The 16,256-nt window shown below is 33.3% G+C and overlaps 1 protein-coding gene across 1 annotated transcript; it reads left to right on the top strand.

The window, feature by feature from the left end:
• The first annotated feature begins 638 nt into the window (after window positions 1-638).
• On the top strand, window positions 639-11,639 carry LOC106682722 (putative ankyrin repeat protein RF_0381). The gene is made up of 4 exons (XM_014423740.2): window positions 639-672; window positions 6,202-6,284; window positions 7,272-7,700; window positions 9,978-11,639. Exons 2-4 carry the CDS (start codon window positions 6,228-6,230, stop codon window positions 11,445-11,447), a joined length of 1,956 nt encoding a protein of 651 aa, XP_014279226.1. The 5' UTR covers window positions 639-672; window positions 6,202-6,227; the 3' UTR covers window positions 11,448-11,639.
• The last annotated feature ends 4,617 nt before the right edge of the window (window positions 11,640-16,256 follow it).

Here is a 16,256-nt window from a genome sequence, read left to right as displayed (position 1 = left end):
ATTGTTGGAACAGACCTTATGTTTCTGCAACTATTTCAGATATTATCGTTAGCAACATTATTTTGATATTGAACATTGATATTTCAAAACACCGATGTTTTTTTATCAATGTTGCATTATTTTTTGCAAAAACCACTTCCGACTGGCTGGAGTATACGTCGTCGTTGAAACAGACCTTGGGTTACTGAAATGGTTGTTCAAAAACATCGATGTTTTTTTGGCAAAGATTTTTCATACAATTCCTTCTTTTCCCTTTCCACTCCACCCACGAGGTCACTATTCTCAAATCTCACTGTCGGATTAAAGGCCAGAGCTTCAAACCAAAAATTTAGACGTAAAATTGTATACATATTGCACCAAGAAAAAATGTGTCCCATGCCCATCCTTCTGCGGTTGGTACCTACATGGTCCTTTTCCTTAAGTATGGATAATATGATTTCACTTGACACACGTCACAACATATGGATTATCGTATTTAAGCAATTAATTATACCACCTACATTTTTTTTAATAATTTTTCATCAATGTTGGAATTTTCTACAAATCATTTCGTAATAGCTGTTCCTAATGGGTTATCTGGATTGTGGGGGGGAGGGGGTGGGTTTATCAGCATGGATAAATAGTGCTGATAGGGTCCAAGGAAATGATCATTCACTGGTGAACGTTCTGTTGGTAAGTAGAAAGCAATAATTTTTTTTTTAATATATTAATTTTAAATACTAAGTAAATTTGTTTCGTAGGTTTTTGCACCAAAAACCTGAAAATTATTGAATCTAAAAGAAAAGTTTTTTTCAGTTTTGAGAGGGATCAAAATTTAAATGACTTTAAATTGGGGATAGTTTGGACAAGAGCCGGGGTGAAACAAATGCCGTTATTTCACCCCAATTTTCGATTACTCTAATGAAAACTATGTATAATTAATTACTAGTCAAAATTGACGAGTTTGCCAAGAATAGGTAGGGGATATAGAAAAAGGTAGCTGTTTCAAAACTAAAAAAAAAAAATAATATTTCATATCTTTAAAACGGTAGTTTAATAGTTCTAGTGTTAATTGGTAAATGACACTAGAAAACATCATTTAAAGTAGAGTAAATCTGCTAAAATATGAGCCCTAATAGACATATTTACATTAAATACTACCCATGATATAGCTTTTTAATCGCAACATTTCTTAAACAATGCACTGAAAAATTAGTAGTTAGTGAATTTATTTTGAGACAACTATATCTCAAAAATCATTCGGCCTACAGATGTCAGCACACAAATCAAAGGTAGTTTAATGTACTATAAAGTAGTTTATGATGTTTATCTTCTTAGGAGATATTCATGAAATTCGACAAAATAAATCTATCAAATGTTGATTTTTAGTTGTTCAAACAAATATTTTGATTTATGAAAATATATATTTCAGGAACTATCATTAAATGGAAGTTAGTTAAACGTACTATAATGTAGTTTATAATTTTCATCTTCATAGGAATAGTATTTCTTAAGATATTTTCAGAATTTGTTTCCGAACAGTTAGAAATTAACATTTTTTGAATTTATTTGATCATTTTTATTTATGAAAAATATTTCTCAGGAACCATAAGTCGGACAGTACTCAAATAAATGTCATAAACTACTTTAAAGTAGGGATGCGACATAGATGTCGATGTTTTGAAAACATCGATGTTTTTAAGCCGATGTTTTTTTAACATCGATGTTTTACGTTTGTCCCAATCTTTAATTTTTTTTTTCCAAAAGTAATTAAATGAAAACAAAAAATTTACGGTATAAACAATTTCCTATCAACAAGTGGTGGGATAAAAAAGGACCTCCAACCATCACGCTAATGACGTAATAAAGATAAATTACGACTAGAAAAACATCGATGTTTTAAAATATCAATGCTTAATATTAAAACATCATTACATACAAACCTTTGCCTAAAATACATTGATGTTTTTGAACAACCATTTCAGTAACATAAGGTCTGTTCCAACGACTACGTATACTCCCGCCAGTCGGAAGTGGTTTTTGCAAAAAAGAAAGCAAATTGACAAAAAAAAACATCGATGTTTAACAATAAATTGCCCAAAATACATCGATGTTTTTGAACAACAATTTCAGAAACATAAGGTCTGTTCTTACGATCACGCATTCTGCGGCCTGTTAGAAGTGATTCTGGAATAAAGAATCCGACATTGACTACAAAAAGCATCGATGTTTTTACAATATCGTTGCTTACAATACGTTACCCAAAATACATCGATGTTTTTGAACAACCATTTGAGTAATGTAAGGTCTGTTACAACGACTATCCAACGATCACGAATTTTAAGGCCTCCCAGAAGTGGCTATGTATTGTTAACAAAAATATTTTAAAACATCGATTTTTTTAGGAAAATATATTGTAAGCAACGATATTTTAAAACATCGATGTTTTTTGTTGTCGATGTTGGATTCTTAGTTTCAAAACCCACTTCTGACAGGCCGTAGAATGCGTGATCGTTGAAACAGACTTTATGTTTCTGAAATAGTTGTTTAAAAATATCGATGTTTTTTGGGTAATGTATTGTAAGCAACGATATTTTAAAACATTGATGTTTTTTGGAGTCAATGTCGGATTCTTTATTCCAGAATCACTTCTAACAGGCCGCAGAATGCGTGATCGTAAGAACAGACCTTATCGTTTAGTATTGAACATCGATGTTTTAAAACATCGATGTCGCATCTCTACTTTACGGTACATTTAAGTAGCTTTAATTTGAGTGCTTATAGATATCTCTACGTCTTATGGTTCCAGAGATATATTTTTTCATAAATTAAAATGTTAACACGGGCAACTAGAAATTAACATTTGGTGAATTTATTTTGTCGAATATCATGAAAACTACTACTCCTACGAAGATAAAGGTTATGAACTACTGTATAGTACATTAAACTAGCTTTAATCTGAGTGGTAATAAACATTTGAACGCCGTATGGTTTTTGAGATATAGATTTCTTACGTACTTAAATAGGGCTCATACTTTAGCAAATTTACTCTACTTTAAATAACGTTCTCTTAGTTTTTCTCGTGGTAACTTTAAAGGTATAGAGCTCCAAATGAAAAAAAAAAGATTTTGTTTCACGTTTTGAAACAATCGCCATTGTTTTTCCTCCTACCTCTACTTGGCAGAGTCATCATTTGTGAGTAGTAATTAAACATAATTTTCATTAAATTAATACAAAATTGGGTTGGATTAACTACCTTTTTTCTCCTCTTGGGCACCTGTACTATTGTAGATTATCTTTATAGTTTTATAGATTTCAAAGTTTTGTACTCGTAAATAAGAGGAGAGTTTATTTTTACAATCTACATATGCAGCCACGACATTGTTTAAGCCTGAATACGGAGAGTGTGTAAAGGTTCTTAAATTACTCGACTTACTTTAACTAAATTAAATGAATTTTTAAATTTGACTTAATCTAAAAATAGTACTATAGTTTATGGTTATTTTCTAAGCTTCATTCATTTTTCTTTTTAAATCATTATTTTAAAGTTCTTTTTTTTTTTAAAGTTTACTCCTCATACTTGAATCATTAATTATAAGTAGATGCATTAACAGCAAGTTCTTGAAGATGCTTCAAGTGCTAAAGCGCTCACGAGTTAGTACTTCGCTTGGTGTTTACGGGTATAAATCTACTATGAAGATATAACCATTTGAGATTAAGTCATATCTATATTATACAACAAATTTTAAATGATAGTGTTAAAACCACCTCAAATTGACTATATATGTTTGTGGGAAAGCTTTAAAAGAACCAAAAACAACTAACTAGTTCAGATATAAACATTTATTTGGTTTATCTAAACATTTGAAAAACTCAAACTAAAATGAATAAAGCAATGAATAAAGGTAAAATTAAAAAAAACTTTAAACAAAACTAAGATTAGCTAAATAAATTATAAAAAAAAAGTAACTAACTTACAAAAATAATAAATACACAAAATAAATATTGGTCGACAAAATAGTACAAGAGCCGTGAAGAAAAAAAGGCAGTTATCTCACCCCAATTTTTGATTACTTTAATGAAAACTATGTATAATTACTAGTCAAAATTGAGAAGTTTGCCAAGTATAGGAAGAGGGGAATAAAAAATGGTGGCTGTTTCATAAGAGAACATTATTTAAAGAAGAGTAAATTTGCTGAAATATTAGCCCTAAAAGTGCTATTTACGACCAATAATTCTCGAGATATAGCTTTTTAAAAAGCAAAATTTCCTAAAAATCTACTGAAAGATTAGTAGTTAATTAATTTATTTTGAGAAATCTATATCTTAGGAACTATGTGATGTACATATGTCTATTAGTACTCAAATTAAAGCTAGTTTAATGCACTATAAATACGTTTTTTTTGCCTTTACTTTCGTAGAAATAGTAGTTTTCATGATATTTGATAAAATAAATTGATTTATAGTGGTTCGGACAATAAGTATGATTTATGAAATACTTCATTTCAGAAACAATTGAACGTACAGATGTCTGCCAGCGCTCAAATTAAAGCAAGTTATATTTACTACAAAATAGTTAATAATGTTTATCTTTGTAGGAGTAGTAGTTTTTATGATATTTGACAAAATAAACTCACAAAATGTTAATTTCTAGTTGTTCGTATGAAATGTTGGATTTTTGAAAACATATATCTCTAGATCCATAAGACACACATATGTCTGTGAACACTCAAAATAAAGGAAATTTAACTTACTATAAAGTAGTTTATGACACTTATATTCGCAGGGATAGTAGTTTTTATGATATTTGACAAAATAAACTCACAAAATGTTAATTTCTAGTTGTTTGTATGAAATGTTGGATTTTTGAAAACATATATCTCTAGATCCATAAGACACACATATGTCTGCGAACACTCAAAATAAAGGAAATTTAACTTTCTACAAAGTAGTTTATGACACTTATATTCGCAGGGATAGTAGTTTTTATGATATTCACATATGAACATAAATTTGGCAAATGAAAATTTGTCCAAACAACTATAAATCAATTTATTTTAGCAAATTTCATGTAAACTATTACTCCTACGAAGATATACATCATAAACTACTTTATAGCTCATTAAACTAGCTTTAATGTGAGTGCAAATAGACATCTGTACGTCAAATGGTTTTTGAGATATAAATTGTTCAAAATAAATTCACTAACTACTGATCATTTACGGACGGACACATACAACATTGTTATGAAATGTTGCTTTTTAAAAAGCTATATCTCGAGAACTATTGAACGTAAATAACTCTATTAGGGCTCATATTTGAGCAAATTTACTCTTCTTTAAATGACGTCCTCTTAGGGTTTCTTGTGTTGTTCCTACTTTTTAAAATATAGAGCTCTGAATGAAAAATTAGTTTTTTTAATCGCTTTGAAACAGTCGCCATTTTGTATTCCTCCTACCTATACTTGGCAGACTCATCAATTTTGACTATTAATTATACATAGTTTTCATTAAAGTACTCAAAAATTAGGGTGGGATAACTGCCTTTTTTCTCTTCTTGGGCTCTAGTACAAAAAGGTTGATCCACTCCGACAAGTCAGAAGATATTTTGCTTGTGTAGATGTGTAGGTCGCTGCTCCGTAGTACTTAGACACCGCTGCAATGTTAAACTGGTCCAAAGTTAGTGCAATGGCTCACAAACAGTCGAAATGTGCCAAAAGCCAAGATGACCACACTAGCAATTATTAAGGGCTCACAGAATCTTTTTTATGAATTATGTGAGCCGAGTAATTAACGACAATTTTATTCAAGTCGAAACGCAGAAAAGGTCTGGTTACATGTTTAATTTTGATTAACACACTCAAAATGTTGAAACTATTACATTATAAACGCAGACAGCGTTGGTTAGACACTATCATGGTTACTAATTAGCATCAACTGATTTAAAAACGAAGATGGTTGGCCTGTTGCTAGGTGACGTCTTAGCGACGGTTATCAACCCTTAGCAACTGTCTCTATTACTTAATTATACCACACAAATATAAATACACATTTTTCTTCTCAAATAACTAAATTCAAACGAAAATAATATAAATAAAAATAAATGTTATTAAATTAAACACTAAAACTAACTAAATACTATCTACAAAGTAATTACAAAATATGGCATTAACAGATAGGATTTTTTTTTTTTACTAACTAATTTTTAATAATTTATTTTCAGATAATTTTATTCCTCACACCAGTCAAATGGGTGCCAACATCTTTGTCATCTTGCTACTGTCTGCTTATGTGGCAACTTCATTAGTAAGTTCATCCATTTAAAACACTTTTTCTTATACACTTATTACGAACAAAACAACCTGCAACGAAATGTCTGGAGCTCATATCAGATAAGGAAGGAGATGTACCCACGCTGCTCTGTAGGGAAATAGGGGGCAGACTGGACCATAGCTTGAGTTAAACAAACAAATTTTTAGATTACTGATTTAATATATTGATTGTTTGAGAGTGGTTTGTTTTATTAATAACACCAACTTCAACTTTTTGATGTTTCTCTCAACTTTTTATTTTACAAAACTTCCAACGTTTCGGCCCTTAGGCCATTTTCAATGTTGAAGCCATGATCAAAAACATTACAATTATGTGAGGATAAAATAAAATTAGAACTTGTATTTGGGAAAGTAACTGTTGTACGCGGGGGTGGTGGACAAAAATAAAATGTTTTTACTGTTCTTACTGTTTTATCAGTTACGGTTAAATAAAATAAAAAGTTCTTACTGTAGTGAGAATATAGCAAACACAAAAAAGCCTTATTGGCAACTTACCCACTGTCAAACGGCCGTTAGACCAAGTACATAACGGTTAAAAAACTACAATCGATATATTCACCGTTTGCCACAGAGCAACATGTATACAATAAAAATTGAATTTTTATATCTCGCATTAACAGTAACAGACACTAAAAAAGCTGAATTTCGTTTTAGAAGTAAATGATGTACAAATTGATTATTCACAGAGTAATAACCATAAAACCTACAAATTAATGTAAACATGCTCGTTTCAATCTGGGGGAAAAATGAGGAATTAGTCCTAGAAAAATAGGAATCTATTTTTAGATAAGAAAATAATCACTGAACTGTCGGGTCAAGCATCAAATTGAGATGATTGGAGAACTGGGTTAGGTCAGATCATGTGGATTATATTGCAATATACATTTAAAATGATAAAAACAATAAAATGATAAAATTGTACACAAGTAGAAAAAATTATAATGATTTTTCATTTTTCTAGAGTAAAGACATGCCTGCTATCGATTGTGAACGGAAAATAATAGTGACATCTCTATGCCCCCACGTGAGCGACATTATGCTACAAAGCGGCATCAAGTTCGGCGCAGCCGCGTACACGTACAAGCAGACCACCGACTTGGAACTTACCAGCTCCCAGGCTCTGCTTCTCTCCCTGATTAATAGTTTAGTGACCGGAGATGTGAAAACTTGTTCCATCCTGGCTGAATGCTCCAACCACCTTCAACCACTGCAGTCTGACCACCTCAGGCACTGGCTCAAAGAAGACTTCAGATTTCAGAAAAAGGACATGCAAGTTGCAATGTCCCAGCTCGATGCACTGGCAGCCAATGGATCGCTGAAATTGCCACTAAAAGTCTTACTGACCATTTCTTTTCTCGCAGAAGAGTATGGGATCACGTTGCAAGCGAAGGTGAGTTTTCTAAAGATAAAGGTTTAATATTTGCCTTTTAAATATTGAAGTTTAATTCCATAAGTATATGTACCTACTAGTTATTATTATATATTTTTTAAATAATTTATTTATTGTTATTTACAACTATATACATATATACACATCAGGTAAATTTGCTGTTAGTGATATTATAGCATGATACAAACATGTGGAGAATCTACCCATCTACCATAGAACTCCAAATACATTTCTAAGGGAGAAGATCTGGAGGCCATCTTCTTTTCAGACGCCTAGAAGGATTACTAGGTAGTGAAGGAGAGGCCAGACTAGAAACGAGTTGGTTTGGGTGGTTGGGAAGTTTATCATTGAAGGATTGGTATCTGGTTCCAGCCAAATCGGCAGCATGTGGGACATTGAGGTCCTGACTTGATTTGTGAAAAAGTAAGGAGCATTAAGGATTTACAAAGGATTTTAGATTGTATGGATTGGATTCGGGAGGAATTCGATGGTTTAGTGGAGCAGTTATTGTTTAAATTTTAACTCTGACCATTCTGGGACCATGTGTATGCAAGGCAGGTACACGCTCCATGTAATCACGATAAATAAGAACGATTACTTTACTTTTAGTCAATGTGCATAAGTAGAGATAAAGGTCCAGTGCTTCGGAGCGACATGGCAGCGCCCTTATCCCACCAAAAGTTCTAACCTAAGAGTTCTAAACTAACGGAGTAGTTCATATCTAATTATTTTGCATTTGTTATATAGTTCGTAATTTTCTCAAATTTAATAGATTCCACTTTTTTAGATTCCGAAAACCAATATATATGTAGCACATACTATATGTACGAGGGCTGTCGAGAAAGTAACAGACATTTTGGCCTATCGTGGCGATGGGTGAGTGTAGAGCCGCCATCTTGGTGTCCGAACGTTCCTACATTCAGTACGCATCCAGCTGTTGTAGCGTGAGGACTGCGCATTCCTCACTCTCTGTGAGTCGTCAAAATGTGCCCTGCAATAGAAAATCCTGTTCGGTTTTTGTTGGCTCGAAACAGCAGGTCAATTGAAATTTGTCAGCTTTGTAATGCTCACGGTCAGGGAATAATGATTGAAAGCAGAGTGAGGCAATGGTGCATTGATTATAAAAACGGCCGTACCACTGTTCACGACGAGCTCCGCAGTGGCAGGCCTAGCCTTGTCACTGGCCTGGAAATGCAAATCATTGACAAAATTCGCTAACGTCGTCACGATTACAGAACTGTCGAAACATTTCCCCCAAATTTCAATGGGTTTGGTGCATCAAATTGTGGTGGAGAAGCTTGGTTACCACAAGTTTTGTGCTTGGTAGGTTCTGAAAATCCTAACGGAAGACCATAAGAAACAGAGAATGGCCGCAGCACTGACCATTCTCCAAGAATACAGGACAATTGGTAATGCAATTCTGGATCGTAAAGTAACCACGGACAAGACTTAGGTGAAGCATGATGTCAACTGTGAAACAGAAAAAGCAGTCATTGGAACAGACGCACCCACACTCTCAGCAGGAAAGTGGCAATATCAACATCAAATAGTTAGCGAAAGGTTTTTTTATACTTTTGTCTTCCTTCTGCTAGCTCTTTGATGTTGCTATTGCTGCTTTTTTATGTTACTCCTTCTTTTACCTCTCCACCTATACTCCATTTAGTTTTTATGTTACTCCTTCTTTTACCTCTCCACCTATACTCCATCCAGTTTTCTGTGTCCTGCTCGGAACGGTAAGACTGACCATTTCTCTACCAGGTCACTCCTAATATGACATATTTTTTTTTCTCATCTGAACATTTTGCTCACCTTGGCACCACCTGCGTGCCTTATTTCAAATCACTAGCCGAGGCAAGAAGATCTTAGATCTTTTATGCAATCTGGATTCCTCAACCCCTGACAGAAGAGCTATAATTTACAATTTCAATTCATTCGGTTATGTTCGTATAGGCAATTCTTTTTCTTATTTAGCTTACTGAAAACGGAACAGCCTTTTTAGTTGAGAATAGATTCACTTATGACTAAAATCCACACACAATTTTCTATTCTATACATCTATACCAAATGAAAATTCATTCGTTGTTTATACTTTACAGTTCACATCTAGGAACAGTATGAGCTTGTTGACTTATTACTATATATGTATAAAAAGATATTTAAAAAATAGGTCTTTATTGCATATACGCTTTATTTATATGTATTATTAGAGATTTGATATTATCAGTAAAATATTGGAAGAAAGAATTATAAAAACTAACAACTATATTTCTTTTCCAGGAAGGGATCAAGGATTTGTCACAAGAACTGGAGAAAGCTGTGGCTGATGACAGTGCTTGCAAAATTATTTCTATAGCCAAGAGAGGGGGGGATGTCAACGGGTCGACTCAGTCCGGAGGCAACCTCGTTCATCTGGCTGTAAAGACTGGCAGCACGTCCTCTATTGCTGCACTCGGGTTCCTGAAGGCAGATCTAGAAGTCCTTAACGTTGTTGGCAATACTCCTTTGGAAGAGGCCATTAAAAATAACATTGTTGCATCTATCAGGGAATTGGCAATGGCTGGTACTAACATAGAGAAGCGATTGCAAGGAGGTAACTCTTACCTCCACTCCGCGGCTGCGACTGGCAAGAATGGAGCACTACTGGCCTTACTGGAGGCAGGACTAGATCCCAACACAAAGAATGGACTCGGCGATACCCCGCTAACACTGGCTGTCAGGGTGGGCAATGTCCGAGGAACGGAGATCTTACTGCAAAGAGTGGACAATTCCAGCTTGGCATCAGAAATTGGAAAGTCTCTTCTAAAAATGGCCGTTACGTCTTCGAATGTTGATATATTAAATGTACTTTTAAAATGTGAAATTTTGACCGATCTCAGATTCGAAAATAATGATAACTTAGCTCACTTCATAGTCCGCTCGAATAATGCAACTGAATTGCTCAAAGTATTGAAAGAGCATAGTGTATCATTTAACATTCGGAACAAAGATGGCCTCGCACCTTTGCATATCACTACTGATCCATCTGTTGTTAAAATGCTGATAGATTTGGGTGCGGATATTAATTTCAAAACAGAAAAAGGGGAAACGGCTCTCCATATTGCTTCGGCCAAAGGATCTCTGGAAGTGGTGAAGGTTCTAGTAGAACATGGAGCAGATCTAAGGGCTAAGAATACTGACGACAGGACGCCACTAATGGAAGCATCAGAGAATGGCCGTTTAGATATCGTTAAACTTCTGATCGCCCGAGGGGCGCCTCTGCATGATAAGACTAGTGGTGGAGAAACAGCACTGTATAAAGCAGTACGAGGAGATCAAGTTATCGTAGTGGCAGAACTATTGGACCAGGGGGCTGATATGAGAGCTAAGAATAATTGGGGCGAGACACCTCTGGATGTAGCATCATATTGGGGCTATTTTAATATAGTTAAACTTCTCATTGACAGAGGAACACCCCTCAATGATAAGGATATGTACGGATGGACTGCCCTGCATGAAGCGGCACGAAGAGGGCACTTTGCCATTATGAAAGAGCTCTTGGATCATGGAGCAGATATAACTGTTAAAAATAATAACGGCTCTACACCACTAATGGAAGCATCGTCTGATGGCGATTGGGGCACGGTTAATCTCCTCATTGACCGAGGAGCGCCTCTCAATGATAAGGATAATTCTGGGAGGACTGCCTTAGACTACGCAACAAATGAGGATTTAAAAAAATATCTTAAATCAAAAGGCGTGTCTGAGTGACGCTTTCATTGTCAACAGTCAATTCCCCTCAAGAAGGATTGTCCTCATCTACAGTTCCAGAAAAAGTTTTATAAAATTGGTTTCTGAAATAAAATTGTATTTTGTGTCTTGATATAGATAGATAGTTATAATCGTAGATACTTTCTTGAAACTGGTCAATGTTGTCTAAATAAACAATTTAATTTTTATCCATTTTAGTCTCAACACATTTTATTTTTCTTACAAGTCTGACGTTTCGCCCAATACGACCATCCTCAGGGACAATCAACCACAAAACAGCTTTTATTACACGTATGATCCTCAACAATTCAAAATACTTAAGAATATTATTTATAATTTATCTTACCTTAATAACATTTTGGAACTAAATGATTTAAAAACTCAACTTCATTCAGGATATTCTGCCCAGGTCAAAACAACAATTTCTATGATACATTAAAACATAAGGTAAACATATTTTTTTTGTTAATAAGTATATCCTACATTATGTCAGATTTGTTACTATGTAGACCTTTGTAATCTTTCTTATCTTTTAATACTTTCGACTTTGAACTATAATACTTTCTAGTTTAGTTTCCTTAGCGTATATCAACAAAGCATCATTTAATTCCCCAAGGATTGAATTTTGAACTGGCAATACCTAAAACATAAACACACAAGATATTGGTCTCAATTATCATCTTTATCAGTTAAATCTTTCGGTCGAAGTGAAGAAACTTTGAACCAATAATAAATTACTTATAGGATTAGGTTAAGTGACGTCATTTATTTCTTTTACCTGGTGTATTCACTGCAACCTTCCCAGCTGTTACGTAACCTTTATCAATCCAATGGAATACTTACGTTATAGACGCGGAGTGTGCCAGGCCACCATTTTGATCGTATAATGGTGTAAACAATGTACTTTGAACTTTATTCTCCAAATGAGTTGTAGAGCATTCCAATCTTCTCTATCTTTAAAGTCTTTAGACTTTGAACTGTAATCCTCTTTCTTTTAATTCTTAATTTAAGTGTAAACAATATATCTTGTACTTTAATCATACAACTAAAGCATAAAATAGGATATTTATTTTTTAATCTCTTCATGAAATTTAAAGGTATAATATGTTTTGAAAACTGGTAACATATAAAAAATAAAATACAACACATTACAAAAGAAAACAATTTATTTTATTTGCATATGATACATAAATTTTTTTTCAAATAAATGTTAGATCGTCTTTATTTTGTATTCTCTTTCTATTCCCTCTTACGAACACTCATATAATTTTAAATTACCAACTAAATATAATATGATAACAGAATTTCAATATTAAAATATTACTTATAACTACAGTTTTAACAATTTAACAACCAAATAAAAATCTGAATTTATACAAAGCAAAAAGTTAAAATCAAATCTAAATTTAATCTTCAAATGTATACATCTAAGAAATAAATACATTATTTTTTTTAGTTTTGTTTTTGTTTTTTTTCCAAATATATACAATGCAAATGAATCATAATTAAAATCTTAATTCATACAAACCAAAATAGGATTAAAATTTAATCTTCTAACCAATACACATAAGAACTAAATAGAACTTGATTTTTAAAGATAAGAAAAAATTATTCACATTATCACTGTATAATTAAAATTTGAATTTATACAATCATAAAATAAAAAATTTTAACAATTTTATTTAAAATATGATTTTTATAGAGAACAAACTTGAATCTATACATGCATGAAATATATTCTTGAAACTAATACTTACAAGAATGAAACAATTTTTAAAAAAATAACATATTCGTATGCATAAAGTTAATAAAAGTAACCTTTTTTAAATAACGTAAAGAACATTTTTAAATTAAGTTATATGTATAAAAATCATAAATCTTTGCAAAATGGTCGGTATAGTTCGACAAATAATTAAATCGTAGGTGTGAATAATAAAGGTTTTTAACCCGATAAGCTAAATTTATTTTCGATTTGGGTAAAGATAAGAAAACATTTCTTAAAGATGCAGTTGTAGTTGAGAAATGTATTATGTTTCTGTTGAACTGATCATTGAAATCATATTCACCTCTCATTCACTCACACAATCAAGTTTACGGGCTTTTAGACCACGCCAGAGACCTCCATTCATAACATCCATTCATGGTGAATACATTTCCAAACCAATTACTAATTATCCATGCTGATTATTATCTAAAGCTTGAGTTCAGTACTGCATAAATTTCTCTTTTGTATAATTATACACGATGCAATAACGTCCTTGCTCACCTAAAATAAGTGAATCAATTTTCGGACAGCCAAAGTCTTCCTAATTGACAACAGAGCATCTGTGCAACTGTTGTGATTAAGATATTTTCTTATCTGGACCCTTAACGAAAACAAATTCATATTTACAATCAATAAAGTAGACAATATATCCCATATTTTCATATTCAACTTCCCCATATTCCCATTTCATATTATGATAGTAATTTTCGAGCCAATAATTTGTTCTTCTACTTTTATCAGTTTGTGTAAATTGCTTCCGTGAAATCCAATGTCTTGACGATTTGAATATTTGATCAAGAAGAGAAAACTCTTAATTAATATAACTTTCCAGACTATCGAAAAAACACTGGAATTCTGCTATGCTGCGCTTGCCGAAGCTATACTGAACACTGCAAAGATTTCCTTTTTCTTTTTTTTTTTTCATAGTAGAATTAACTGAGACTTAAAAGTACCTTGTTAAAAAATGGAGCAAGAAATAATAACATTTTTCTTTAAAATAGAAAAAAATTCTATATCTATTAATGAAAACAAAATTACTGGCCTTGACTATTTTTTTCAAAACAATATGATTTACAAATGTTTACAAAACAATCTATAACTATATACAATATACACTATTTACATTTGAACATTGAACAAAGATTCCCTTTTTCTTTTTTTTTTTTTCTTTTTATCATAGTTTAGAATTAACTGAGAATTAAATGTATCTTTTTAAAAATGGAACATGAAATAATAACATTTTTCTTTGATATAAAAAATACTATATATACTAATGAAAACAAACTTACCAACCTCGATCATTTTTCAAACAAAATGATTAACAAATCATAATACATATAACTATTTAAAATATACACTATTTACATTTGAATCTTGAGCAATGATTTCCTTTTTTTTTTCATAGTATAGAATTAATTGTGACTTAAAAGTATCTTTTTTAAAAAATGGAGCGTGAAATAATAATATTTTTCTTTAAACAAAAATTTTATATCTTCTAATAAAAACAAAATTACCGGTCTCGACCTTTTTTCAAACAACATTATTTACAAAAAAAGAAACCTATCACTACATACGATATACACTATTTATATTGGTCAGTACTGAGAGAGGTTTTTTCGGAGAGATCATAGCATATTTGGGAGATGTGTAGCCAACCTCATTTATCTATCCAGTATGGAATAATGCCCATGGGCCAAGGTACGAATCCCGTCGATTTGTTGTCTCTTATCGTCGAATGGTGAAAGGGACGTTTTTGTCTGCTTGATGGAAAAGAGTCTATGATATTTGGAGATTGTGGAACAAAAAGTAGTCTTAAACACTTTTCCGTCTCGCAGTGCTGATAGGTAGTCATCAAAAGATAACTTTTTCTCGATTGCTAACTTTCCTCATAATGCAATGGCGGCGATCATAAAAGAAAATGGCGGCCGGGCACACTCAGCCCCTGCCAATATGGCACTGAACGAAAAGAAAAAGGTGGCGATACCCTCATAATAAAAATAGCAACAATAAAAAACGAAATGGCGTCCGGGTAGACTCAGCCTCACAATATGGCGCTGAACGCAAAGAAAAAGAACGCGAGTCCCTCATAATAAAATGATGGTGATCAATAAAGAAAATGGCGGCCGGGCACACTCAGCCTCTGCCAATTCCATAAGTCACGTGGCCAATATGGCGGTGAACGAAAAGAAAAAGGCCGCGAGACCGTCATAATAAAAATGGCGACGACCAAAAACAAACTGGCGTCCGGGTAGACTCAGCCCATGCCAATATGGCGCTGAACGAAAAGAAACAGGTCGCAAGACCCTCATAATAAAATGATGGTGATCAATAAAGAAAATGGTGGGCTGGTACACTCAGCCTCTGCCAATTCCATAAGTCACGTGGACAATATGGCGGTGAACGAAAAGAAAAAGGCCGCGAGCCTCATTATAAAAGTGGCGACGACCAAAAACAAATTGGCATACGGGTAGACTCAGCACATGATAAAATGGCTGCGATCAGGAAAACAAAATGGCGGCCGGGTACCTTCAGCCTCTGCCAAACCCTTAAGCCTCTCAAACACCATAAAACTCAGCCACTGGTTGTAGTATAAAAGTGGGTACCTGACATCAAAACAAAATGGCGTCCGGGTAGACTCAGCCCATGCCTATATGGCTGTGAACGAAAAGAAAAAGGCCCTCATAATAAAAATGGTTCGACATAAAAACAAAACGGTGTCCGGGTAATCTCAGCCTCACAATATGGTGGTGATCAAAAAACAAAATGGCGTTCGGGTTAGTCAGGCTCTACTAGGACTGACATAGCATATGCCGTTAGTGTCGTATCAAGATGTCTAGAGAAGCCAACAGGAGAGGATGTAATGAAGGTAAAAAGGATCTTCCGCTATCTGAAGGGGACACAAGACAAAGTAATAAGGTATAATTTTAATTCTATTAATAAAATTTCAGCATACAGTGACGCAGATTTGGGTGGAGATATCACCACTGGTAGATCAACCACCGGGGTCATTGTTATATATTCTGGAGGACCTGTGTCATGGACAA

The sequence above is a fragment of the Halyomorpha halys genome, unplaced genomic scaffold (genome assembly GCF_000696795.3).
Source record: "Halyomorpha halys isolate HHAL.00 unplaced genomic scaffold, Hhal_1.1 Scaffold24.1, whole genome shotgun sequence".
Taxonomy (NCBI): domain Eukaryota; kingdom Metazoa; phylum Arthropoda; class Insecta; order Hemiptera; family Pentatomidae; genus Halyomorpha; species Halyomorpha halys.
The sequence above is the reverse complement of the archived record's forward strand: the minus strand, read 5'-3'. Positions and strand labels throughout refer to the sequence as shown.

Bases quoted from the DNA above. Each gene is read 5' to 3' on its own strand.
- LOC106682722 (XM_014423740.2), top strand. From the start codon at position 6,228: ATGGGTGCCAACATCTTTGTCATCTTGCTACTGTCTGCTTATGTGGCA. The intron at 6,285-7,271 runs GTAAGTTCATCC...TCATTTTTCTAG, and splicing joins CTTATGTGGCAACTTCATTA to AGTAAAGACATGCCTGCTAT. The intron at 7,701-9,977 runs GTGAGTTTTCTA...TTTCTTTTCCAG, and splicing joins GGATCACGTTGCAAGCGAAG to GAAGGGATCAAGGATTTGTC.